General features: G+C 46.8%; 3 protein-coding genes across 4 annotated transcripts; 1 reads left to right on the plus strand and 2 right to left on the minus strand.

The window, feature by feature from the left end:
- Positions 1–56: 56 nt before the first annotated feature.
- On the minus strand, positions 57–1,408 carry ZNHIT3 (zinc finger HIT-type containing 3). The gene is made up of 4 exons (XM_048324308.1): positions 1,322–1,408; positions 957–988; positions 738–887; positions 57–540 (listed from the first exon to the last, which is right to left on the minus strand). Exons 1-4 carry the CDS (start codon positions 1,399–1,401, stop codon positions 350–352), a joined length of 453 nt encoding a protein of 150 aa, XP_048180265.1. The 5' UTR covers positions 1,402–1,408; the 3' UTR covers positions 57–349.
- A 481-nt stretch (positions 1,409–1,889) lies between these two features.
- Positions 1,890–11,007, minus strand: LOC125336397 (lysophosphatidic acid receptor 1-like). Of its 2 annotated transcripts, XM_048324870.1 has the most exons (5): positions 10,856–11,007; positions 8,694–9,160; positions 6,844–7,084; positions 4,848–4,975; positions 1,890–4,273 (listed from the first exon to the last, which is right to left on the minus strand). In XM_048324870.1, exon 5 carries the CDS (start codon positions 3,915–3,917, stop codon positions 2,949–2,951), a length of 969 nt encoding a protein of 322 aa, XP_048180827.1. In that variant the 5' UTR covers positions 3,918–4,273; positions 4,848–4,975; positions 6,844–7,084; positions 8,694–9,160; positions 10,856–11,007; the 3' UTR covers positions 1,890–2,948. The 2 variants fall into 2 exon arrangements, with proteins under 2 accessions (XP_048180827.1, XP_048180826.1); XM_048324869.1 differs by having other exon boundaries at positions 4,848–7,084.
- CA4 (carbonic anhydrase 4) lies at positions 9,777–24,659 on the plus strand. The gene is made up of 8 exons (XM_048324871.1): positions 9,777–9,971; positions 18,694–18,747; positions 19,128–19,298; positions 21,160–21,317; positions 21,443–21,535; positions 21,820–21,883; positions 21,993–22,156; positions 23,070–24,659. Exons 1-8 carry the CDS (start codon positions 9,914–9,916, stop codon positions 23,253–23,255), a joined length of 948 nt encoding a protein of 315 aa, XP_048180828.1. The 5' UTR covers positions 9,777–9,913; the 3' UTR covers positions 23,256–24,659.
- Positions 24,660–24,947: the final 288 nt, after the last annotated feature.

Here is a 24,947-nt window from a genome sequence, read left to right on the forward strand (position 1 = left end):
GTCTGACCCTTCCCAACACCCTTTAGTGAACAAAACCATTTCAGAGTACTCGTGGATTAAAATAAATGCAAATTATTTAATACTGTCACCGTGAAGCAACATTTCCCGTGGCTGCCAGCATTTCTGTGCCAATAGAAAGAATTCCACTGAGTATCAAGTTCAACCCCCAGGATCTAAAACTCTGTCCCAACACAGCCCTGTCACAGTTTGTCAGCTCTAAGCTGAAATCAGAGCACTGACACCCATGGGCAAAGGGACCAAGACACACAATGGGGCAGCTCTGGCTGCTGGCAAATCTCAAAAAAAAATTAACATCAAGGGAAAAAAAAATAAACATTCCCACAGCAGCTCACTCGGGGAGGATGTTCTCCTTCTCGGGAGGCTCCACAATTCTCAGGCAGCAGTCAGCGAACTCCACGAACAGAGGCTCCTGCATGAACCTCCTCATGAGGGAGCTTCTGTCCTGCGCCTGGTCGATGGTGAGCAGCAGCTGCCGGAGGTGGGGGTTCAGCAGCAAACCCCGCAGTTCTTCTGATTCTCCTTTAACACGGAACAAATCGAGACTTACAAACGTGCCTGACACCACCCTTATTTTGCAAACAAACTTTCAAAGGGAGCAGATCTCTAACTTTTAACTCCTTTAGCCCTGGGCTAAGCTGCAGCTCCATGCGGAACTCGGGGGGTTTTATTCCTGCTCGCTCTGCAGAAGCCCCGCCAGCCCCAATTCCCCACATTACCCAGGAGCTTGAGCTTCTGCAGCGGGACGCGGTCCTGCTCGTCCTCCTCGCCCAGGATGTCCTCCACGGACCAGGGGCCGTGTGCGGGGCCGGGGCTGGGGCCGTGCCCGGCCGCCGCCCGCTCCCGCGGGGAATCCGGCGCGCAGCGCTCTGCGGACGGAGCCGCGTTAGCCCCGGGCCGCCCGCGGCCCCTCCCGGCCCCTCCCGGCCCGCACTCACCGCGGTGGGTCCGGCAGCACGGCACGGAGCAGCTGCGGGGAGAGCAGCGTGAGAGGGGCGGCGAACGGCGGGGGACGGCCCGGCTCGGCCCCGCACCGCCCCGCCTGCCGTTCCCCTCACCGGAGCCCTCAGCCCCTTCAGCGTCCCCTTCCTTCCCTCGCTCACGCCGCGGACGGCGGTACCGGGCCGCTCTCCCGCCCTTCCCCGCCCGTCCCTCGCTCACTAAGCGCTGCCGCAGCGCGGACAGCGGTACCGGGCCGTTCTCCCGCCCCTCCCCGCCCGTCCCTCGCTCACTAAGCGCTGCCGCAGCGCGGACAGCGGTACCGGGCCGTTCTCCCGCCCCTCCCCGCCCGTCCCTCGCTCACTAAGCGCTGCCGCAGCGCGGACAGCGGTACCGGGCCGCGCCCCGGGCTCCGCACTCCGCGCACGGCCCCGGGGCCCGCATGGCCGCGCCCGCCGCTTCCGCTTCCGGTCAGGGCTGCTAATCCACCGCCGAGCGCCGCCAGCCAGGCGCGCTTAATGCATCGCCGAGCGCAGCCCTACCCGGCCCCGGGCATTATATGGAGATATTTCGAGATATGTTTATAAATAGATAAATATGGAGAGATATGTGGATATAGATATACAGAGAGATAGCTCTGCATATGGGGAAAGAAGGAGGGAGTGGAGAGAGAGATGTATATACTGAGATGGATATAGAGAGAGGAATAGATACAGGCACATATAAAAGATATAAATAGATGTAGGTATGGAGAGATGGGTGATAGATAAATGATAGATAGATACATGGGTACACAGGCACGTAGGTACAGAGAGAGAAAGAGATGAGGAAACAACAGGAAAGCAAAGAAACTGGAAAGAAAACTCCTGCAAACTCCAAGGGCTGGTGTGGGTGAGCTTGTGTGTGATGAATGTGAGAACATCATCACTCCGTGCATTTTCGTGGAATTTTATTGCTGTACGTTGATGAAATACCACAGAGCAGCAGCTGAGCAGTGCAGAACCAGAAACATGAGCTGATGTCACAACATCTATCCAGTCCAGGCTTCTGTAGAAATTTAAACATTAGATTCTCCTAGGAAATATCCCAGTGTAACTAAGAATAAGCATCCATCTCCATTGGGATCTGACAGAATAATATCTACTAAATAAATACTCACTAACCAACTCTTTTCTTTTTTTTTTTTTTTTTTTTTTGAGAGGGAGAAGTTAAGACCTTTTTCTTTTAGAAAACATCTGGCCTTGACATTTTTATTTCTTTTTGTACAGGCAACTGGACTGCAGTTGTGATCCTGAAGAACCCAGCCAAGGTTTTCACCCAGAACAGTACAAATTTCACACACCACGGACTCGAGTGCACCCCTGTAAGCAGAAATATGAAAGTGTAGCCAAAATATCTCACAAAAACACCTCATCCAGCAATTAAAATTACAGCAGGGAAACAGTGCTGAGTGCCCCTGTTCATAGAGACCCACCCAGCAGTCAGAGTCACAGTTTGCCTGACTAAACGAGAAAGTAAAACACCATTTCCCCCCAAATTACTGGGAATTTTGCAGCTGTTTAACCCTCTTCAGAGCCACAACCCACACGAGAGGGAGGAGAGCGCAGCGAGCGCGGCCCCAGCCTGTTCCCACACAGAGTAAACACCGCTAATGGAGTTATTTTTACCTGCAGGAAAACAGCTCCCCTGAGCAGCCGGGCAGAGCGGGGTACCCGCCGCTGGCAGAGGCACAGGGAGGATCCCCCAGGCTTCATCCCCCATCCCACCACTGCCTGGGCTGCTTTCTGCACCCCAGCAAGGGAACCGTGGAGCTGCCAAGGCTGGGAAAGACCTCTGAGACCATCGAGTCCAACCATTCCCCACGTTCACTGCCAAACCAAGGTGCTCAAGGGCCTCAAGGGCCACGGCCGCGCGTTTTCCGAGTCCGCCCAAAGGCGCTGCAGGGGTTTGGCTCCCGTCTGTGGCCCGTGCTGGCGCGGGGCCGTCCCCAGTTAGATGTTCTCGATGGTGCAGGCTCGGACGCGGTTGGTGGGGAGGCACTGCAGCGCCCTGAGCTTGGCGCCCAGCGTGCGCAGCCGGAGCGTGTAGACGACGGGGTTGCCCAGGCAGGTGATGGTGATCAGCATGGCCGTGCAGTTCCTGAAGATGTAGACCCCGGGGTAGAGGTCGATGTGGCACCGCTGGTTGGTGGCGTCGAAGATGACCCCGATGAAGAGCGGGGTGTAGGACACCAGCGCCAGCAGCCAGATGGAGATGCTGGTTCTGGCCACCTGGGTCTCTGCCGACTTGTAGGTGCCCGTGGCTTGGCCACACGCCTGCATCCTCAGCTTCCTCTTCCTCAGGATGATGATAATCCTCAGGTAGGTGAACAGAGGGACGATGAAGGCCACCACGACGTTGGGGACGGCGATGAAGACGAGGTAGTTGACGCAGAAAGGGCTGTAGAGCACTGAGATGCTCCTCTCTGCGTGCAGACAGTTCCAGCCCATCAGCGGCAGGCAGCCCAGGGAGAAAGCCAGGACCCAGCTGATGAAGACCACGGCGATGGAGTGGTTCCTGGCCACCCTGAACCTCGTCCTCATGCTCTCAGCCACGGCCAGGTAGCGCTCGATGCCGATGCTCACCAGGTTGTAGATGGTGGACAGAATGGACGTTGTGTACAGGGCATAGGGAGCCAGCATGTCCTTGGAGCCAAAGATGGTGATGTCGGGGTTGGTGATGAACAGCATGGAAATCCAAAAGCCAGAGAAGCTGGTGAAGAGGTCAGAGACAGCCAGGTTGCAGAAGAGGATGGAGATGGGCTTGTGCAGGTCCCTGGTGGCCAGGCGGATGAAGATGACAGTGCAGTTAAAGATGACGGAGGCGACGTTGATGGTCAGCTGCGGGATGCCCAGGGCGAGCACCAAGTAGTGACTCCAAATCTTGGTGTAGTTGGCAGAGCAGTTGGGGAATCCATTCATGGTGGAAAATCCTCCTTTCAGCCCCTAACGAGGTCGGCTTTGCTCATCCCATACTCCCTAAGAGCTCCCACCTCGATCCGTGGGCGCAGAATCACTCCTGACACGCAGCTCCTGCTGCCACATCATCATCGTGACAGGGATTAAACTTTAACCAGGTGTGGATTTAAATGCTTTAAATTGGGTGGCCAGCTCGGGGCTCTGCTGCTCACCACTGAGTTGCTAGGATAGCCCAAACTGCAAAACACATCTGCCACTCGGATGAGCTGCTGAAAGCAACCTTTGACAAGAGCAAAGCCTGGCCAGGGCCTGGGGAGAGGAGTGGCCACGTCTGCAGCTTAAAATCCTTCAGTGGTATTCTAAAATGGAGTGAAGTGAATTTGGCTTTAACTCACAAATTAATTAGATCATGAAGGATTAGAGAGTCAGGAAAGGGGGAGCAGAATTTTGTGGGTTTGGAGGGGGGAGTGTGTGACTGAGGGAGATGAAATAAAACATCAGTGCTGTGTTATCAACCCGGACCCCAACAGCCCAGAAAATGCCCTTTTCCCACTTAATTCTTGCAAGAGAACATAGCTAAAACCCAACAGACATCAGCACCCATGCCTTTGCCACAGGATGTTTTGTGTTTATTTAATGTGGCTTGTTCATTAATAAACAGCCATCAATATAATTTTATCTTTTCTTTCTCCACCTTTTTAAATGCAAATGATTTTTGAGAACTAGACTGAAAATAGTCGAGATTTGGCGGGGGGGGGAAAAGCTCTCGGGACACACATTCCATGCTCTCAGCAGAGGGCACTGCTGGAGTAAAATACAGGGTAACAGTGGGAGCAGGGAGATTTTAAACAGCTGAGCAGTCCAGGTGAGCAGGACAATTATCCAGGTACAGCCACGTTATTTATTCTGATTTAATTCTTATTTTGTTGTTACCTTGCCAAGGGATTCATCTTCATTGGTCACAATTTTCTACCACGGCCGTGCCAAGCAGCTCAGCTGAGCTCCCACATTCAGCACTGATCATTGCAGCAGCAACTGGGAATCTGTGAACTCTGATAGCTCTGCCAAATTAAAAATGTAAGAAAATTAGGTTATAATTCTGAGTTTATAAAGGGGAATTCTAGGGCTTTTTTTTCTATTGAAGTGTGGGAGAGCATATTCGGTTTGATGTGCAATTAGTATGCCCAGGTTTTGTGTACTAGGAATACTTTAATTAATACACTTTTTTACCCATGAGGATTATACTTTGTACAAGACTAAGTAAGCAATAAGTGTTTCAAATGGTCACAAGGGAATGATCACATAGAAATAAGGGCTGAGAATCGATCAATCAAGCCTGGGGGTGTTTGAACATCCTACAAAATACTCCTCTCCCAGTGTCCCAGATAAACCACCCTTTGTAATCCCAGCTGGTGCAGCCCTGGCAGCCACACCTCTGGTGTGAGGTTGCTGCTGAACAAGGGCCCCACTATTTCTGTCACCTCTGTGCCAGCCCAGCAAATCCCTTCACTCGCAGCAGAAGTGGCAGCACGGCCCAGGGGGGCACAGGACACCTGGGATGAGCAGAATATCCACAAAGCAAAACGGCTTTGAAAATATCCTGGCGGCTAAAAATAACTTATCTGTGAATTTGTGCTCCAGATATTCTTGAAAACGCTGCTTGAAGTTGCTCTAATTTGAAAATTCGGTGTTTGAGCACAAAACACTAAATGATGTGAGAGCAGAATGTAATTAAAGTAATATCAAGTGGTATAAATAGCTCTCCACAAAAGATTTGTAATCTGATTTCCCTAATAGAATTGCATACAAATTAGCATAATGTTGCTGGATTAAGGGACACAATAGTGTGGAAGCTGCTTTTTTAGTGGGCTTTAATATACAGAAACCCCAGATTCGTGTATTCCAACCCTCTGTGATACAGCTGCAGCTCCCAAAACCAGAGGAAAAGTACTTTAAAATTAAAGCCCAGCCTCTTCATGGAACAACCTCTACTCAAGGGCATTTTCTACTCCCCCATTCCAGGAACTGTGCAGCATTCCCTGTATTTACCCTCACCCTACACTTGGGAGGAAATTGTTATCTGCATCCTATAAATGGGGAAAGAACGATGCCATTGTTTCTTTAAGGTGACACAGAATTCCAGGGAACTCAATCCAATCTCCAGAATCTCAGGCTGACACCTCAAACACTGACTGTACCTTGCTGTGGGCAGCCTTTGATTTATATTTATCTTGATTTCACCTTCTGCAACTTTTTTTTTTTTTTTAGTTCTGTGATTGTTTTTACATTTCTTTATCTGAACGCCCAACTTGTTTTGATGAATGTGTAAGAAATGGCCTCATTTTGTAGAATTGTCTGTTGATTGTGCCTGTGGAGAAGACAATAACCACTGACCATGGTGAAGAGACTGAGAAAGAGGCACGAGAGGCTTCAGGCTGAATTTTTAGTGCCGGTTCAAGTGGCTGCTCTGGAAAATCCAAGTCCACCCACCTGAGCTCGCAGCCTCAGAATTGCCCCTAGCTGCAGCTCTCAGCCTCCAGTGGGATCCACAAGGGCTCAGAACAAGAGGCCCCAGCTGGGACATGCCAAAATAAGTTCCAAAACAGGGAATTCGTCCAGGAGCTGAGCCCCAGCTCTGCACAGTAACCCTTGGACAGCTCCCACCCTCACCTTGGGGTGAGGTGCAGCAGCCCCGTGTCCTTTGTGCTGACAGCTCAGGGGAAACTGGAACTGTGCCTGAAACCAGGAGAAAAGCAGCAGCCTTGTGATGGAAATAGGAACCCCACAGCACAGGGAGGAGAAGGGTTGAGCTAGGGGTGATGTGGTGTCACTCGCAAAGTCGTGGACACACAGGAAAATCCAGGTTCTCAAAGGATGAGGGATTTCTCTTGCCCTGCTTTCTTCCCTGTCACATCCTCCCTGAACTCACACTCAATTCCTGACGCCAGAACTTGGGAAATGTGATGGCTCTGCTTTCTCCCAGTTGTCCCTGCACTCAGCTCTGCACTGTCACCACGCTGCAAACACCAAACCTGGGCCAAAAAATGTCAAGCAACGTGAGCAGCTCAGCAGAATCATTCCACGAATCCAAGTTTCACTGCCATGAGCTTCAGCAAAGCTGTGGGATCAGAGTACCCATCTGCCCAGCCTCTCAATGGGCATCATGAGGCCTGCAAGGAAGAAAGAGTCAGGAAAGGGAGTAACAAATAAGGAGCCTATTTATCCAATTTATGCTTCAATTTATGCAGATTAAAGCCTTCCTTTCTGGAGAGGAAGACACAAATTGGATGTATGATCTCCTTCCAAGATTTTTTGGAGCTGTTTTGAAAACAGAGAGCTCTCTCCTCCCCCCCAGCCTCTCTCCTGGGGGAAATTTTGCCTCCCAGGTTTGGAGTGATCCCTTTGCAGAACCTGGAGAAACCTGGATAAACACCTGACACCAGGTATGTGGCAAACAAAGCCTCTCCGCTGATCATTTGGGTGTGAAGAAAGCAGAATAAATCTTATCCCTGCTCCCAGCTGTTCCATGGAATGTGCTGGTGCTGGAACAACATTCCCAGTACAGCAGACTCAGGGAGAATCAGAGCCAGCCCACGTTTGCACATGGAAGATGAAGCTTTAATGTTTCTGCTTCACCGAGAGCGCTGAAATTCCAGATTTCCTGTTCAGTGGCGTGGGAACTCTAATGAGTGAAATGACAACACACAACTAAATGGAGAGCACCTTGTGTTTTCTCACTCTGCAGGGTGGGATTCCCAATCACCCACTGCTAATCACAAAACCCATCTGTGTTTTAAATCCCTTGGAAGTGCTTCCACTGCAGGGACAATCCCTCCTGGCTCAGCTCATCTCTGACCAGGGTTTGGACTCGAGCCAGTCTCACCCTCTCAGCCTTTGCTGCTGTGGCTCTCAAGGCCACAAAATAGGCGCAGTTTTCACTGGATTTGATATTCCCACTTGTCCTTCCCTACCCTGTAGCTGCCAGGAAAAACCAGCCTGGAATTCAGCGATCTGCTGTCATCCCCTGCTTTGCTTTGTGTCATCTCCTCTGACCAAGATCCTCTCATGTCTTCGGGTTCAGTGTCCAGAAGTCTGTATGTAAAATGCACCCAGTTCTTGATGGCATCATTGCACCTCAGGGCAGTTTGGGTTCTGAAAGGGATCAGAACTACCCTGAAGTGCAACGATGCCATCAAGAACTGAAAACCAAGCACCTGTCAGGGGAGTTTCTTTAGAAAAAAATAAAAATAAGGAGATCAAATGATGCCAGCCCTGCTTATATAGATTACAGGGTTTGTAAGGAAAGGGAATGCCTTTCTCTGAGTATGTCTTCACTTTCAAGCACAAACAAAGTCTTGATTAACGTGATTGCAGTGCAGTTTATTACCACTTTGATAATGACAGGCTGGGAGGTTAAGAAACAAGGAGAAAGAAAAAAAAAAAAGAAACAAATCAAGATTTGGTCTTGATTTTCAAGACCAAAACTTCTAACCTTCATCTTTCCAATCCTGAGCAGAGGACTGCACAGAAATAAAACAGAAAAAAAAAAAAAAGAAAAAAAAAAAAGACAGAGGTGTTGGTTCAGCTCCCCAGTGAGGACCATCCCATCCCAAGGGAGAGGGAATTGTCTCTTGGATGCCCTTGGAGGCTGCCAGCGCCTGGCACCACCCTGCTGCTCTACGTGCTCAGCATTCACCTGGCTCCGCAGAGACCTCCGCGCTCGGAAGTGACAAAATGCCACGAATTCCCTCATTGTTCCCCCCTGCAGTCATTATTTACCTCATCCCCATGCGCGAGGCAGATCGGCGTCTGTGCAGCCCGGAGCGGCCGAGCGCAGGATGGAAAAACACTCGGCGGCAGCTCTTCATTGCTGGGATGTTGTTTACAGCCGCGTTTGTGTGAATAGAGGAGCTGCTGCGAGTCGGCTGGGCGGGTGTCACTGTCACACCCTGAGCCCCTGCGACCCCTCTGTGACTGCAGCAGGGCCAGGGCGAGGCAGGGAGAGTTTTCTGGGCTCCTTTTTATCGAACTCGGCCTGTGCTGGATGACTCGGCACGCTCAGATCAGCTGCGGTAACCTCGCATCACTCTGTCCATCCCTCACGGGCTTCCTGCTCCTCTTCCACCCAGCCCAGCTTTGGGGTTGTACCCCATGGACATTTGGGGAAGAAGTTGTTTCGCTGCCTCATTTGCTTTCCTCAGCTGGATCAAAATCCACCCCCAGAAGTCCCAGAGATGATCCTGTGTCTATGATAAAGCTGTGTCACTTTGTTGAACATAAGGTCTGAGTTGGCCCATAATCATGTTTAATTCCGAATGTGAAATTAAAAAATTTAGATAGGAAAACAAAGGGGACAAAAAAAAAAATTGTATATATATCATACTACAGCAGCAGAAGCAGAAAGTTAAGAAAAAGGATTATTAAAAAAATTTATCATTACTTAATTACGTACGTAAGGTGTTGTATGTCACCTAATAAACATTTCCTGTTGCTGCACATGGAATTCCCATTTTCCAGTCCCACAAATCAACTCCAATCCTGTTTGGAGAACTGCGAGGCAGAAATGAGGGGGACTTGGGGTTTTATTTGTTTCACTGGGGTTTTTTTAAAGGAAACATTAACTTTAACACACGTATTAATTGAATGTCATGGGGCTGCCAGGAGAAAAACTCCAGTAAATAAAAACATCACATTTTACTCCTAGGCTGCCAAACCTGTGCAGGTTGCAAAGCCTCAGTTATTCACCAAAGGCTCCTTGCTCAGTGCCAGAAAGCCTCACTCCTTTTGCCATTCACTTTGGAGAATGAATAAATTCAGGCAAATCAGGAGCAGGGCAAATCTGGAGAAATTACAAAGGGGAGGAGTTCACCTTCCTGCTATGGCTTTCAGGTCTGTCCTGGACTACTTACTCCAGTATAAAACTGAGAGCAGAAATATGATCACATCCTGAGGAGTCTAATCAATTCTGGTTTCAACACTGAGCCTATTTAAAATAGAGAATGGAATTGCTGCTCCTTGCTCTGCTCTCCCTGCACATTCTCAAGACAGAGGCAGTAGGTAAGTCCTTCCCTGCTCTCTCTAACCCCGTGTTAAGGTTACTCTCATTTCTGATTTCTTTCTGGCTATCAGGACATACAGTGAAGGTTCTCTGATTCTTCTCTATGGTAAATGAAGGATGATGTATTTATTTCTCTGCCTTTTATTATTTGTGGTAAATTATCAAGGATAGGCTTTTCTCATGAATGAATGAGTGCTTTGGGGGTTTCTTTTCACCTTTAGAGATTCTATCTGCCTTCCTCCTCCAAGAAAAATCAATGAGCTTTGACTTGATCTCGCTACGTTATTATGTACGTGCATTTAAAATACCAAAACACAATTTCTTTATCTTTTAAACTCCTTTAAACTTGAAAGAAATCGCTTGTTTGAATTTTCTACTCCCTTTGCTTTGCTGTGTGTGATCCAAGATGAAATTCTGCTGAGGGAGAAAGAACAATATGTCTTTGCTGCATCAGCCCAGCAGCCCCATCTATTTTTGCTCCCTGGGCACTATAAGTACACTGTGCACTTAGGATGGCTCAATTAAATAACGATCTATAATTAGGATTGAAAAATGCAGAAGGTATTTTTCCCCTCCTTCTATTCAGTCAGCAACGCTGCAACACTGAATAAATCCCCTCTCCTATGCAAATGCCAGCGCAGAGCCTCGAAATTAAACACTGCAGCTCTTAAAAGTGCCGAGGGGTTCATTGTTTGCACTAAAATAGAGCAGAGTGCAGGGAGGGAAAGAGGGATCCAGCATTATCAGGGGGAAGCGCTGCGCTGAGATCTGTTCAAGGGAGATGGTTTAAAAGCAGATCAAGGTTCAGAGGCGCTCTGGGTTCATTTCTCTGCTCTTAATTAATTCTCCATCCCTCAGCAGCTTGGCTTTTCCAGATTCTTACCTGGCAGTTCCAGTCCCTTCCCTCTCCCCTTCAGTCCCCGGTTCGGGGGTGTTCTCTGTGCAGGGGCTGCCCACACGTGGGGCAGGTAAACAGGAATGCCAAGAGCCTTTGCTTTTCCAAAGTCTGCGACTCGTGTTTGCCCGCTATTGATTCCTGGCTCTTGACACTTTGCTAAATTTGCTGCCCCATTACTGGGGAAACCCGAAAGACTCTCTAGAAAACCTTTGTGCCGTTATTAGATTAGTGTCATTAATGAGGGTGCATCTCTTTATCAGAAGGAAGTAATACAGGGAATGCATATATGGTATTTTGAGGGCATTTTTTGCCCTCCACCCACCCTGATTATTTCCACATATTTGCCTGAGCAAGGACCAAATTATGCAGTCATTAACACACGAGAAACTTGCTCTCTCCACCAAACCTTTCCTCAGGCAGAAGCTCCACAGGATACATTTTATTAACTTAAAGGCTACGCATTTCAAGAAATGTCACTTTTGAGAATCAGCTGAAAGAAATCCTTTCTTGTTGTACTCCTTTTTTTTTTTTTTTTTTTTTAAATAAGCATTTCTTCCCTGTCTTGCCACTTCTCAGAACCAGCCTGGGTGATCTGCACTGATCAGCTCATTTAACCCACCTCCACCTGGACAGTTCATAACTCACCACACTGAAACAGTCAAGTGACTGATTGCTAATCTTTTAAATCGCTGCCAGCCTTGTCTTAACAGGAAAGCACCTGTGGTTTAAAATTAGGATTAACAGTCCTTAGAGGGCTTTCTAAGGAAGGAAGGGTCATTATCCCTGTGGTGGGAGAGGGAAACTGAGGCACCTAGTGCAGCCATCTGCCCAGAGATCAAACCATCACCCTCAACCTCTGTCCAGCCCCTCATCCTCTGGCTCATCCAGATCGCAGCAAGTTCCATTTACAGCTGAACTGATGCACCTCAGGTTTCTTCTCTGGTTCCTTTGAGAGCTCAGGGACCCTCTGGAGTTGTTTTGGGGGAAAAGAGAGACAAAACATCTGCAATTTCCAACAGGAATAGTCCAAACCTTGTGAGCGTGAGGCTTTATTACTGTGCCATTCAGACAGCAGGGATATCCATCCATCCATCCATCCATCCATCCATCCATCCATCCATCCATCCCTCCAGCAGCTCTGGGGTGGGGTTACAGCAAGCTCCAGGTGTTACTGAAAATTAATTTTCTTCAGTGGGAATGGAATGAACCCCAGCACGTTTTAACCTTTTGCTTTATCACAGAGTAGGACTCAGCCATGAGGAGACAAATCTCCCACAGTCCATGCTCTGGTGCTCCAAAAGATTGATGCCTGATAGGACATTCCTCTAATTTAGATGAGATTAGATTCCCCTAATTTTCTATATTTCTGCTCACATGCTTTTACCCTTCACAACCATTAAATTTCCATAACCATGCGGACATTGACGTCAGCACCAATTCTCATCCTGAGGATTCCTCAGGGCCATTCAGGTACAAAAAAACCCTGAGAGCTCCATCAGCAGCTTTAAAAAAAAAAGATGCTGTGACTTCTTCCCTTTCCAGTTCTAATGGTGTGTTCTAATCTGAGCACAGATTTATGGCTGGGCTCCAAATCCATTTTCGGGCTGGCAAAGTTGGGATGCTGCTGCACTTGGACACACTCTGGGATGAAAAGTTGCACTTTCAGCTGATTAAAAAAGAAGGATAATCAATGCAATGTAAGACCTGGAACACAGAGAAAAGGCAGTGAGCCATAGGAATTATGGAATTACCCATGTGAGGAGTTCAGGGCCACCTCTGGTGTTTCCATCAGGTCTGAATCCAAGCTGCCCCTTCCCCAGGCATGAGGATGAATCCTGCTCTGTTTTATCCCTGGTTTCCCCGAGGGAGCAATGCCTGCATAGACACCAAGGTTCCTGAGCACACAGGGCTTTGTTCAGCTGATCCTTCCCAGGCTATCCCAGCTCCAAGAGCCCTCTGCTCCCTCATTCTGGTGGCACACAAGGCGCAGGGACAGAGAGACCCCGATCCCATTCCCAGAGCTCCTCCAGCTCAGCCTGGCTGGCAGGAGGACACCACAGCCATCAATCCTCAATGTGCTGCATCACCTCCTCCTCCTCCAGCATCCCAGGGCTCTCTGCTGCTGCTCCTCAGCTCCAGGGCAGGACACAAGCATGGCAGAAGCTGCACACAGCAGGTGACAAGTGACACTGCTCCGCTCTCCCTTCTCCCACAGCAAAATATCAGCTGAGGGTTGGGATATCCCTTATCTGCTCCAGCTGTGCCCTGTGGTACTGCAGAAAACGGGAGCCACGGATCCTCCTGGCTCTTCTACTGAGATGATGAAGGCTGGAAGCAGAAAAGCCTTTGACACTTTCTCTCAGCCGCCCAAAAAACCAGCACAAGCTTTTAGGTCTCCTAGAAGAGCTGCAGAGTCCAGGGTCTGTCTGTGCAGGCTCTTTTCCCTGCTTGTGGCATTGCAGGAGATGCTTTGTTGTGTTCCAGAATATATCCAATGGCCTGTTATTAGATTTTTTGACATATTTTTAGCCACAGGATCAGCCATCAAAAGCTCGGTGTAAAAGACTGCAAAAGGCCAGCAAAGCCACCAAGTGATTTGTTTGAATTCAATTTTAAAAACACTTTAAAAGAAAGAATTCTGAATTGCATTTTATTAGACAAAGCAAGGCAAAACCCCTCACAGAAGGAAATCACCTTAGCCCTGGATACTCATTTTTTGTGAAAGCTTCTGTCTTTGATACAGGACATTTCTGAGGGCACGTATCCACAGCAGAGTATCACAGGTCACAGCTAAAAACCTTCCCCTCACCCTCTGACACAAAGGAAGTCGTTTGCAGATGTTAATAGGGCACATTCAGAATCCTCGAGCCTCTTTGGATTTTTCCTGTAGTTTGTAAGTGCTCCAAAGACCTCATTGAGCATGTGATTTATGTGTGCATGTGCAAATTATAAACACTGCTCGCATCAGATGCTTGCAAGGCTTCACCCCCACAATAAAGCTGATTTTCAGGGCTCACTCTCCATCATATCCTGCAGCAGATGTGCATGAAGATGTGTATCACAGGGAAAAATAAAATTCCAGGTTGAAAGTGAAGAGCAACAAATGGCCATGAACACTTGTGGAGACACACAAATCTCGACGTGAGCTTTTGGAACTGATTTTGTCTGTCAAAGGGGCTGACTGGGGCTTCCTGAGGATGTGTAATGCTCAGGAATGTATAAATAGTCTCATGTCTATATGCTCAGTTTGTGCTCAGCAATCTCATTAATTTGAAAGACAGGCTTAGATAACAATTGCTTTTAACTTGCTTTGTCTTTTGTACTAAAAATAGAAAAAAAAGCCACAAAGCCAGCTAAAAATAGGGTGAGCCCAAGACAAGCCAAACCTAAAAATAAACCACATGCAAACCCAGCTTTTGCCATTTTCGTGGAAAAGGTTGCAAAGGTGACAGCAGGTTTTGAGGATGGATTTGAGAACCGAGGACAACCGGGCAGTGAGAACTCTGGCACTGAGGGTACCCCGGGCTCTGGGAATCCAGCCCTGGGAGCACCGGGAAAACAGGGAATGGTCAGGCAGGATGTGGCTGAAAGGGTGTCAAGAGGCTAAAGGGACAAACAAAGGGCTCAGCTGAAAGAGAGAAGGGATTTGAATTTAAAAGCAACACAGGATATTCCTGCTGTCGCAGGCTGCTGGTGGCATAAAGGTCACTCACGCTCCCAGCGGCTCAATACATTCAATAAAGACAGCTGGCAACATATAAAATGAATAAACCCGAGCCACTTTATCAGAGGCACAAACAGAGGCTGTTTAGCCCCTGTTTTAGTGATTCTTTAGTGAACACGAACAGGTTAAAAGGGCATTTTCTGCCAGCCTGCCACCCCTGTCCCTCAGCACCCCGAGCACTCCGGGCTCCCAGCAGCTCCAAGCAGGGCACGAGTAGGAGAAAGAAGATTTCGGAACTTTTACGGAATTCAGACAATCTGAGCATGATCCAAAGAGCTGAAGGGTCTTTTCCTAGATCACACAATAGCACCTTGGCAGGGCTGCTCCCAGCCTGGCCCCCAGCCAGCAGCACCGTCCTGTCCCGGGTCAGTGGACAGGAGAGGGAGTTCTCAACTGCAGGGATGTTTTATTTTTGTTGCCTCGAGCTTCCAAACGAGGCTTGATAGCGAAAACAATTGAAATCGTTTACAATAAAATGAAAACAATACGTAATTGTATTGTTTTTTCGGCCACCCCCGTGGCAAGAAGCGGCTTTGCTCAGGAAACCAGTTGTAAATTCGAGGAGGAAGAGGCAGAGATAAGTGGGACTGCTCACGTGCCAAGAGAGACTCCCTAAATTGAACTGTTCTGACCTCTGTGGAGGAAGAGCCAGCCCAGTCCAGCCCTACTCTAAATTAAACCAAATAAAGTCAATGTGGGGATGGTACGGGACCACTTAAATCAAGGATCCATAACAAAATGTAAGGGCAAGATTTAATTGATAATAGACCGATCCAGGTGTGCATATCTCAATCTCTATCTCTATATCACAGCAACGATTTCAGCACCTCAGCTACAAAAACAAACCAAAAAAACCACCCACCCCTAAAACAGCGAAAGCCCCACTTTCTGCTGCATTTTTCCAGCAATAAAATAAACAACAGGAAAAAGAATGTGGGAGCTGAGGTTTGATTGAAAGAGCAGTGAGGATGGGATCTGAGGGGTCCCCAGACCTTGTAAAAAAGAGGATTCAGAAGGAGATTTTGAAGTGGGGGTGGTGGGAAGGTGAAGAGAGAGAAGGTTGTCAAGAGATGGGACAAAAGATGGATGAAGCCAGGACAGGAATTACAGATTAAGAGGGAATTATTTGGATGTTGTAAACACCAGGGAAAGAAAAGAATTGTTTAGGGCGGTTCCGTGATATTTCTAGAAGTGATGGGATGCAGATAAGGAAGTGGAAAATGTAAGCAATTAAATAGGAAACATTTCCTGACAGTGTGGACTAATAGACTGTGGAAAAGTCTTCTAAGGGAAGTGGCAGGAGCCGTTCAGACAATTAAAAGTGGCCTGGACAACATGCCTGAGGGCATAATCATGCCTAAACCCACGGAGATCTTCCCTTCTTGCTTCGGAAAGAAAGCCCCAAAGCTCAGGGGAAGAAAGAGCCATTGTAATCCAAGGTTCCTATAGGGAGGAAAGCGTCACATCCGACTCAGATAAAATCCAAATGCAAATTTTCCTCTTCAGGGACTTGTGTGGTTCCTCCTGAGCAGTACCCACACAAAAGATCCTGATCCCCAATGTTCCATGGCTGCCAATCAAAAAAACCCCCTAATTCACAATAAACATGAATGCACTGTTTGCTCAGGCATTCTGTAATGTTTAATTAACACTTTCTTTAAAACCTTCAAGGACCTTTTCCTTATGAAATGCTGAATTTATGTGCTGTTCTACTTCAGTGATAGCATCCAACCACAAGTGTGATAATGACTCGATGGAAAACACAGTTCTTGCCTTGTTCAGAGACATCAGGAATTTGGTGGAAAGCTGCAAAAATCAGACACTAATTATTAAACACTCCTGAGTGCTGGATGTGAGGCAGCTGTAGCCTCACTGAGGGCTGGATTTTTTAAATACAATTTTATTTTATTAAACTTTTTCTCCCCATCATCAGGATGCCCAGGCTGACAGATTTTGTATGTTCATGTCTCCGTTTACTGAGATGTGATTGAAACCCACAAGTTCATTTGAGAGAACTTGCCAGACACCTGTTCAGGCAGTAAAAAGTCAGTGATTTCTTTGTTTGACAAGGGTGGGACGTGGATTTGCCACTGAAAGGCTCCATAACCCATTCCCATTCCCTCTCTGGCACACAGACACTGATTCAGGTCCACCAACAGCACAATCTGGGGATGATTCCCTTTCCCTCGAGGTCTGCTGTGGCTCTGTTTGATTTTTGTGGTTTAAAAGCTCCACAGCCTTGAACCCCAGGAACCTGCTGCCCTCACTCCCAATTGTGGCTCAGATCACCTGGAAAATTGGATTTGCATTGCAGAAGTGCTTTGATGTCCGGGCCACGCTCCCACTCCATTGCACAACCCCGGTGAAAGCTCCTGGAATAGCCCAGCCTGGAGCTCTCACCTGCCAGCTTCCCCCTCTGCTTTCCATCCCAAAGACTTTGGGAGCAAATCCTTCCAGGTTATTCCTGCTGGGTTATTCCAGTTTTTTCCTCCTGAAGGTTTGTTCGTGTGTAAACTGCCAAGAAACTCCCAATCCCGGGGTGCTGGGGTTGTCGAAGTTCACGCTGACCCCTGAGCAGCTGCCAAAAACACACCTGGAGTCTTTCATCCAAGCAAAAAGCACACGTGGAGCATGCCCAGGCTGTGTGGAGAACAGCTCACCTAGAATTCTCCAGGCATTTATTGATTAGAATATTGATTAAGGCACTTGGTGACATCCTGGGCTTGGAACTTTGCTGTTGCCCGGTGGGGATGAGGAAAAGCTCGGAGCTGCTAGAGCCCAGGCCACTGTCCTGGAGAGAAAAATGCAACAATAAGGGCTGGGAAGTGAAGTTTTGTGTGTCTGCCAAAAGAATAAAACCTTGTCAAAGCCATTTTTTGGATAATTAAGGAAATATTAATGGAACGACAACAGAGAAATCCCTGCAGTTCTTACCACACAAAAAAAGCAAAGTTTGCTTTTCTTCCCAGTCTTGCTAAACTACAAAGTGAGGCAACATTGCTTGTAGTTTTCAGCAGAAGTTTCATTTTTGTGAAAGAAAAAGCAAAACTCATTTTTTAAGGTTGCTTATTGCCACCAGGTCTCCCTCTGTGCCACAGCTGCTCAGGTTTTATTCCAATTCTCTATAACTTCTAAATCCTTAATAGATGGATCTATTGTTATGCCACTGATATCAGGATGAAAGTGTTAAAAGGCATTCTGAGCCTCCCAGCAGGTGTGTTACAAATTACAAATTAAGGTAATTACCAGTCAAGTGACAGGGCTCCTCCATAGTTGTCCTTAAAATTGATTAGCCATTTATTAAAATGTCTATAATTTACTAATCCCAAGCAAACAGAAGGTGTGGTATTAATCATTATTATGAGAGGGTTTGAATTGTTAGGGATTAAATAGCCAAAGAGAACTATTCCTGTCAAAGTCAATTTAAAGTTTAGAATAAATAAAGAGCCACTGAAACAGCTTGGGATAAACAAAACAGCCCCTACTTTCCTAACTAGATCAACACATAAAGTTAAATCAGCCCTTGTCCTCTGAATTTTGTATTTCTTTTGACTATGAAAAAGCGAAATGCAGATGTTCTGCTGCAGAATTTTGCATCCATCCATGTGGGAGGGGTCCTGGCTGAGTTAGACCAAAGATCCTCCAGGGCGTGCAGGAAGTGAGATTCTTCATTTCTCAGAATTCCTCACCAAGTAACCATTAAAGGAGTTCCTGGAACGGGGTGAGATAAGTCCTCTTGCATAAGTGAATTTACAAGTCTGTGAAAGGCTGGCAAGTGCAGAGCTGATAAAAGGAAATTTACTTTAACACTGTGTATATTCAAATGTGGAACTTACTGCCTCAAGAAGTTGAGGAAGCCAAGGTTTGAAAATCAAACTCTTTAGGACTGCAACCCATCCAGAATTCTGATGATCCAGAGTCCTAAAGATTCCTGCTAGCACTGGTTTTGGGGGGATATTAACAGATATAAAATGATTTATGAGAGACCAGGAGGAGATCTAGAGAGGGCAGAGCTGCCAATCCATTTCCCTGCTGCACTTTGGGGGCACAATCTGTTCAGATTTTCATTCACCTGATGTTTTTATTTAATTTTTTTTAGTGGGAGGCCACTGGTGCTATCGGTCCCAGAAGTGTGAGCTGCCACAGTGTGAAGGTACTGCCAAGAAATTTACTTTTCCAATCACATTGGTGATTCTTCTGCTTTGCAAAGGGGCTCTTGAGAGAAATAATGCAAAAAAATCACACAACTCAGCCTTTAATTCACCATAGTCACATTATTTGTGACCATGTCAGTGTTAAAGAGGGTATTTTGAAGATATCAGTGTCTGTGGTAATTCCTCATTTTGTGTCAGTAAGGATAATGTAGAAATGTACAAATAAATGTAAAAATGTAAATATACAAATGTAAAAGTAACCCCAGAAGTTAGGGTGATGTCTCCAATTTCCCAGTTTGGTTGGGTGGTTTGGCTTTCTCAAGGATTTGCTGTCTACAGGGAAAAAAAAACCAAATAAATTTTCTTCATCCCTAAACAGATCCTCTTCAATGGCATCAGATAAACAGGGCCTGCAAAGGCAGCAAACAGTCCCCTGTGAACATTGTCACCCGAAATGTGGTTTATGACAAGAGCCTCAAGCCCCTGACTTTTGAAGGGTATGATGTGAAGGGGTCTGCCAAGTGGGACGTGGAAAATAATGGCCACACAGGCAAGTACTGCCCAAGCTGCTCTTGTGGGATTGGGTTGGGCCTTCCCTCGCTCCTTCCACGTCCCTGGAGGACAGCAGGGAAGCACAGATGAGGTCCCACCCCTCTGTTTCGGAAGTGGAACTCCCAGAACACCTCTGGAGCCAAAGGTGTCTGGGAAGTTTGTGGGAATTATCAAGTTTTGGGGTTGTGGACAAGGCCCTTGAGCATCTCAGCAGGAACTGGTTCTGTGCAGAAACAGAGCTGGACACCCCAACCCAAACAAAGTCCAAGACTGGGGGCAGGTGGGCAGAGGGGTCCAGAACAACAATTTGGGCGGAGTTTTATCATTTTCTGCTGAAACTCCTTCGTTTCTGGGCTTCTCCTTTCCACCTCTTGCCTCTGCACAAAGAACTCTGCTGGAGAAAAGTGTCGTGTGGGAAAATCATTCACAGTGCTGTGCCTTATTAGCTCTTTAAATAATGAACTATATTCTTCTCAGATTTAGCTCTGTTTTCTCTGCACACGGAAATTATCTAACATTGATCAGCTACTTAGTGAATCAGTAAACAGTGAATCAATGAACAGTAATTCAGAACTGCTCCACTTCCTCCACCTTCCTTCACAATGCTGAGGATGCTGCTCCAACAAAATTATGTTCAATTACTTCAACTTTAAAAATAAATCTGTGCTCTAATTTTTTTTTTTTTTAAAGTTACCTGTTGGTGTTCTTAAAATCCTGGATGGATTATTTTAACTGCCAGGTCCTTAAAGCAGAAAGTAGCAAGTGGCAAATATTTCCTGATTTCAAAGGGAAAGGTAGGAAGGCACCTGGGGAGATTTTAATAGCCAGAGATTCTAATTTAAAACATTGCTATTGTGGCAGACCACAAGAAAAAGGAATGTTTTGACTTTTCACTCATATATGGATTAATGACTTTCCCATTACAGGGTGATACTCCAGGATGTCCAATTACAGTCCCTCTTACACCAAAATTAATATTTATAAGGATAGCTCATAATTCTCATCTTCCCCAGCCATGCATAAGGATTAGGGGTTTAATCTGGGCTTTTAAAATCTCTTCTTTCTGAGGGTAACCAATTCCTGTGCTAAACGAGAAGGTTATTGCTTAAATTACAGCTGCAATTAGAGGCTGCAGGTGAGATTAGACCCTCATTATCTTCCATGATGGGCACATAGCAAAGGTCGCTGTCTCAAAGGTCTTAAGCTAAATAAACAAAGCCCACAAAGACATCTGACTCATCCATTTACAGATTAAAAAGCAAAGGAACTAAACGACTCATGCACTCTCCAAGTTAATTCGGAATTCAGAACAGAAATGAAATCTCTGGGGCTGCAATCCAGAATTTTCCTATGCAAAGAAAAGTGCTGTGCTTAACGTGGAGGTCTTACAAAGTAAAATTTTAAAATATATCTCAGATATGTATGATTTAGGCTTAAATCACAGCACTGCTCAAAATTAAAACAGAAAATCTTTAAACCCTGCCCAAAGGAAATGTTACAGTGCAGATAACAGGAGATTAAAAGGATGGTTAAAACCCAAATAAACTGGGATCAAATTTACTTTGATAAAGGGGGTTTTCTTAGAAAGAAATGAAGGAATATTGGGTCTTCTGAGAGGTGTAAGAAGCTCAGACTCCACAGGTCATAATGGTTATAATTCATCTCAAATTAATCTCAGCTATGATTTTGTAAGAGTTTGGTTTCTGCAGAGCAGAATTTCTGGAACACTCAGTCTGAAAAGCCAAGCGAGAACTTGAAGATAAATTTGAATCTCAAGAACATCTCTGCTCTCACATACTGTTAATGTAGGATCTGATCTTCTCCTTTAAAACAATTCATGGATTCTTTTTCCCCCCCAGTTAAAGTGACACTAAACGCATCCCCTAAAGTCGGAGGAGGAGGTCTGGGGAGAAAATACAAGGCAGTAGAATTCCATTTGCACTGGGGAGTCCCAGGTGAGCCACAAAGCATCCCTGGCTCAGAGCACAGCATAGATGGAGAGAAATACCCCATGGAGGTAGGTGAGACTGCGTGTGGGTCATGGATTTCACTCCAGAACTCTGGAATTTTGAGATCCTATTGGCTAGTTCCCCTAGGGAAGTCTGAGGGTGGAAATAATTGCCCGTGGCTGTTGTGTTCCAGCTTCACATCGTCCACATAAGAGAAGATGTTTCAGATGTGACAGAAGCCAAGAAAACTCCAGATGGTTTGGCTGTGTTGGCCTTCTTTGTAAAGGTAGGCAGTGAAATTTTCAATTGCCCCTCTCAAGTCCCAGCCAGCAGTTTGGCTGAGGGATTGTTTATGTCAATATTTTATGTTTATGTCAGGTACAGTAGCCCAAGAATTAAGCCTCCCTATCTTCTGCAGGCATTCTGCCAGCACTGAGTTCCTCTACCCTTTCCTACATCCTGCTTGCTGTTATTTTTTCTTGTGGCCCTTTTCTGTTTTATTCACCACTAATTAAAAGCAACCACTTGTAGAGAAATACACGATGTGGAATCAACATATTTCCCTTTCAGGCTGACGAAGAAAATAAAAACTATGCAACTCTGTTAAGTGAATTAGAGAATATTAAATACAAAGGTAAGACCCTCGTGTCAGGGATTTCACAAGCTGTGCGGGGTGAAGACAAATGTGAGCCAAACCTGCAGCCACAAGCGTTACAAGGGATCTTCCCCCGTGGTTTTTCCAGGGCAATCAGCACAGATAGATCCTTTGCCACTGAGTTCTCTTCTCCCACCTGAGGAAGACCTTGGGAGGTACTATCGGTATGAGGGGTCCCTCACCACCCCTGACTGCTACGAGGGCGTCATCTGGACGATATTTGAGAAGCCAGTTGAGCTCAGCCTGCCCCAGGTGAGTGGCAGAGGGACAGCCTGGAGGTTCTGCTGACGCCGCTGCGTCCCTCAGCTGCCTGCCCTCAGTGTGACATCTCAGCTGCCTTGTTCCCCACACACACTCTCTTGGCATCAGCCTAAACGTGCTCCCCGGTGCCAGCTGATCTACCCCATTAAATCATCCCTCAGAAAATGGCAGGAAAGGGGCAGGAAGGGGAAATGACGGCGTGAGGAGAAAGCCAAGAACACCCCCCAGGTCAGCGCCCAAGCTCAGCGCTTCGTCAGCAGCACTTCCACTGCTGCCACCTGCTCACTCCCAAGTTCCACGGCTTTTCTCCTGTTGTCAGGACAGCAGAACAGAATAATTCCAAATCCAAAACTTGAGCCCACTAACATCAGCGTTAAGCAGCTCATTTTTGACCTGCAGGCAGGAAGAGGAGACGGAATTATGAGTGCTTGGAAAACACAGATTGTGCAGAGATTGCACAGCCTGGCCCAGAGCCAGCGCTTGTATTTCAGTTCCTTACTCAGAGTGTGCTCTCAGTGTGCTCGCAGTGCCCCCAGCACAGCCCAGTGTCACTCAGTGCAGCCGGGAATCTGAACAAGGACAGAATTCCTGGTGCTCCTGCCTCGTGTCACCGTGACGTGGGGATGGGCCCGGGGCCGCGTGCGTCAGGGGCTCTGGGGAACCAGCCCTGGAGCTGCACAAAGCATTTGGCTCCCACAGAAAGGAAGAGCCCGTGATTTCCAAGGCTGAAGGAGCCATCAGTTGGTGACCTCTCCAGCAGCCTCTGCCACGGCGCTTCCTGCAAGGTTTAATGCACCCATTAAACCCTCGGGTTCAAAAACAGAGCCAGGCACCGCAGGTTTGCAGCACAACAACTGCCAGAGTCCTCTGGCATAAAGATTTAACAACCTGTTCTGTTTTGCAGCTGTCCCAGTTCTCAGCACTGCACTTTGATGGGAAGAACTCCACTCCCATGATGGAGAATTTCCGGCCGGCGCAGCCCCTGCAGGACCGCAAGGTGCTCTGGTCCAGTGCCAGCATCCCCCTGCCCACGGCAAAGCTGCTGCTGCTGCTGCCTCTGCTCTGCACCCTGAGCTCTCTGGCGCACTGAGCCTTTCTCACCTCATTCAGCATCCTGGTCCTTCATCTGATGTTATTTTTGCTGTTCTCAGTTCTTTGTCTCAGCCTCTCATGAATTGTGTCCCAACACAGAATAACCTTGTCCTCCTCCAGACATTAACCAAGGACTTCTGTGCTGCTCTGGTGAAACCCAAACCATCAGAACTCAAAGGAACTGTGAGATAAAGCAATGAAAAATTCAGTTTTAAAAGCCAAAACACTTAGAGAAAGCCTTAGGCTGGATTATCCTGTAGTTTTAACCCAGCACTGGAAGGAGCTGCACAGAGAACCTTCGGGAGGAATCTGCTCTTAAGTGCCTGTGAAGGGTTGGTTTGGAGCATGTTTACATTCAACACTGCAGATCTGACAGGGAAATGTGGAGCAATTCCTATAATCCCACATTGTCCTACCTGAAGGTACAACACAGAGCAAAGATGAAATGCTCACACACAGCTGAGCAGCATCTGCCTCATCCCTTCTAGGGAAGGGCACTCACCCAACACTTCAATCCCTCCTCCTTCCTTCAGAATATCTCAGCTCATTTCAGATAGGGACACTGGGTTCCTTTCACCTGATCTGACTGGGGCTATCAGGTTCCTCTGTTATTTATTCATCCTTCTCTGGGATGCCATGGCCAATGTGATGTGCTGGGAAGCAACAGGGAGGCTCATCCCCACCTACCAGAGGCACATCTGTGGAAATTCCCTCTCTTTGGAGGGCTGCTTTTGAAGCAGGAGACTCTGAGGATCCTTTATAGTTCTTATTTGCCTAATAAAATAGGACAGTTCAAGAAATGGCTCTTTCTTATATATACATATATATATATTTCTTTTATATATAGAATTTTTTATAGTAGCATACCTGCAATATTCACATAAGGTCAAGATTCATAGTTTTTTCCAAGAAGGTTGTGATTTGCACCAATTCCTTCAGATCTTACCCAGTGACTTATAGAAAATACCTTGGGAAATGGGGTTTCCTTATATTATTCCAGTTTTCTCTCTGAAGGGGGATATAACATTTCTCTTTGGCTAGGGCCATATAACATGTTACAGCTTCTTTTAGGATTTTAGATTTTGGCCAAATTGAAATAGGATTTCATATTAGCAGACTTGTATTTTTTTTTTTTTCTTTAAGGGCAATGTTTGCAGAGATGACTTTATATATTTTCAGGAAAATCCTGGCAGTGAGAGCAACCACAGCTCACCAAAGTGGGGGGAAATTATTTTCATATTAATCAATCATAAAAGCTTTAAAAACCCCCCAACATGGGAAAGCAAATGAATGTATTCAAGTTTAAATGAAAGATTAATACTTTAACTGTATTTTTATGTAATTGAAAATCTTTGGAGGAGCAAACAGAAATGAAATATTAAAGGTGAACAACAGACCTATATTTCAATTGTTCTGAGTTTTTATTTCTTTTGTCCTTGCTGAAGGGGAATCCACAAACTCTGTCAGAAGAGAAATGTGACTTTTTCCCCCCCTGTTTTCTTCACAATATTTAGGGTTGGGTTTAGGGCTGGGCTTGCATTTCTGGGACAGGGGGCATGGATTTGCAGCACCTTGGGATGTTTCTACTGTCAGCAGAGTTCTGGGGCTCTATTTCACACCCTCAGGGTGTTCTCTGCACAGCAGATTCCTGGAGTCTGGCACCTTGCCCAGGTGTGCAGGGCTGGTGCCC

The sequence above is a fragment of the Corvus hawaiiensis genome, chromosome 20, assembly GCF_020740725.1.
Source record: "Corvus hawaiiensis isolate bCorHaw1 chromosome 20, bCorHaw1.pri.cur, whole genome shotgun sequence".
NCBI lineage: Eukaryota > Metazoa > Chordata > Aves > Passeriformes > Corvidae > Corvus > Corvus hawaiiensis.

Coding starts and splice junctions, on each gene's coding strand:
- ZNHIT3 (XM_048324308.1), bottom strand. CDS start 1,401: ATGCGGGCCCCGGGGCCGTGCGCGGAGTGCGGAGCCCGGGGCGCGGCC. Junction 989..1,321: donor CCGCGCTGCGGCAGCGCTTA/GTGAGCGAGGGA, acceptor CTCTCCCCGCAG/CTGCTCCGTGCCGTGCTGCC. Junction 541..737: donor GCAGAAGCTCAAGCTCCTGG/GTAATGTGGGGA, acceptor TCCGTGTTAAAG/GAGAATCAGAAGAACTGCGG.
- LOC125336397 (XM_048324870.1), bottom strand. CDS start 3,917: ATGAATGGATTCCCCAACTGCTCTGCCAACTACACCAAGATTTGGAGT.
- CA4 (XM_048324871.1), top strand. CDS start 9,914: ATGGAATTGCTGCTCCTTGCTCTGCTCTCCCTGCACATTCTCAAGACA. Junction 18,748..19,127: donor TGAGCTGCCACAGTGTGAAG/GTACTGCCAAGA, acceptor ATCCCTAAACAG/ATCCTCTTCAATGGCATCAG. Junction 21,318..21,442: donor GAGAGAAATACCCCATGGAG/GTAGGTGAGACT, acceptor GTTGTGTTCCAG/CTTCACATCGTCCACATAAG.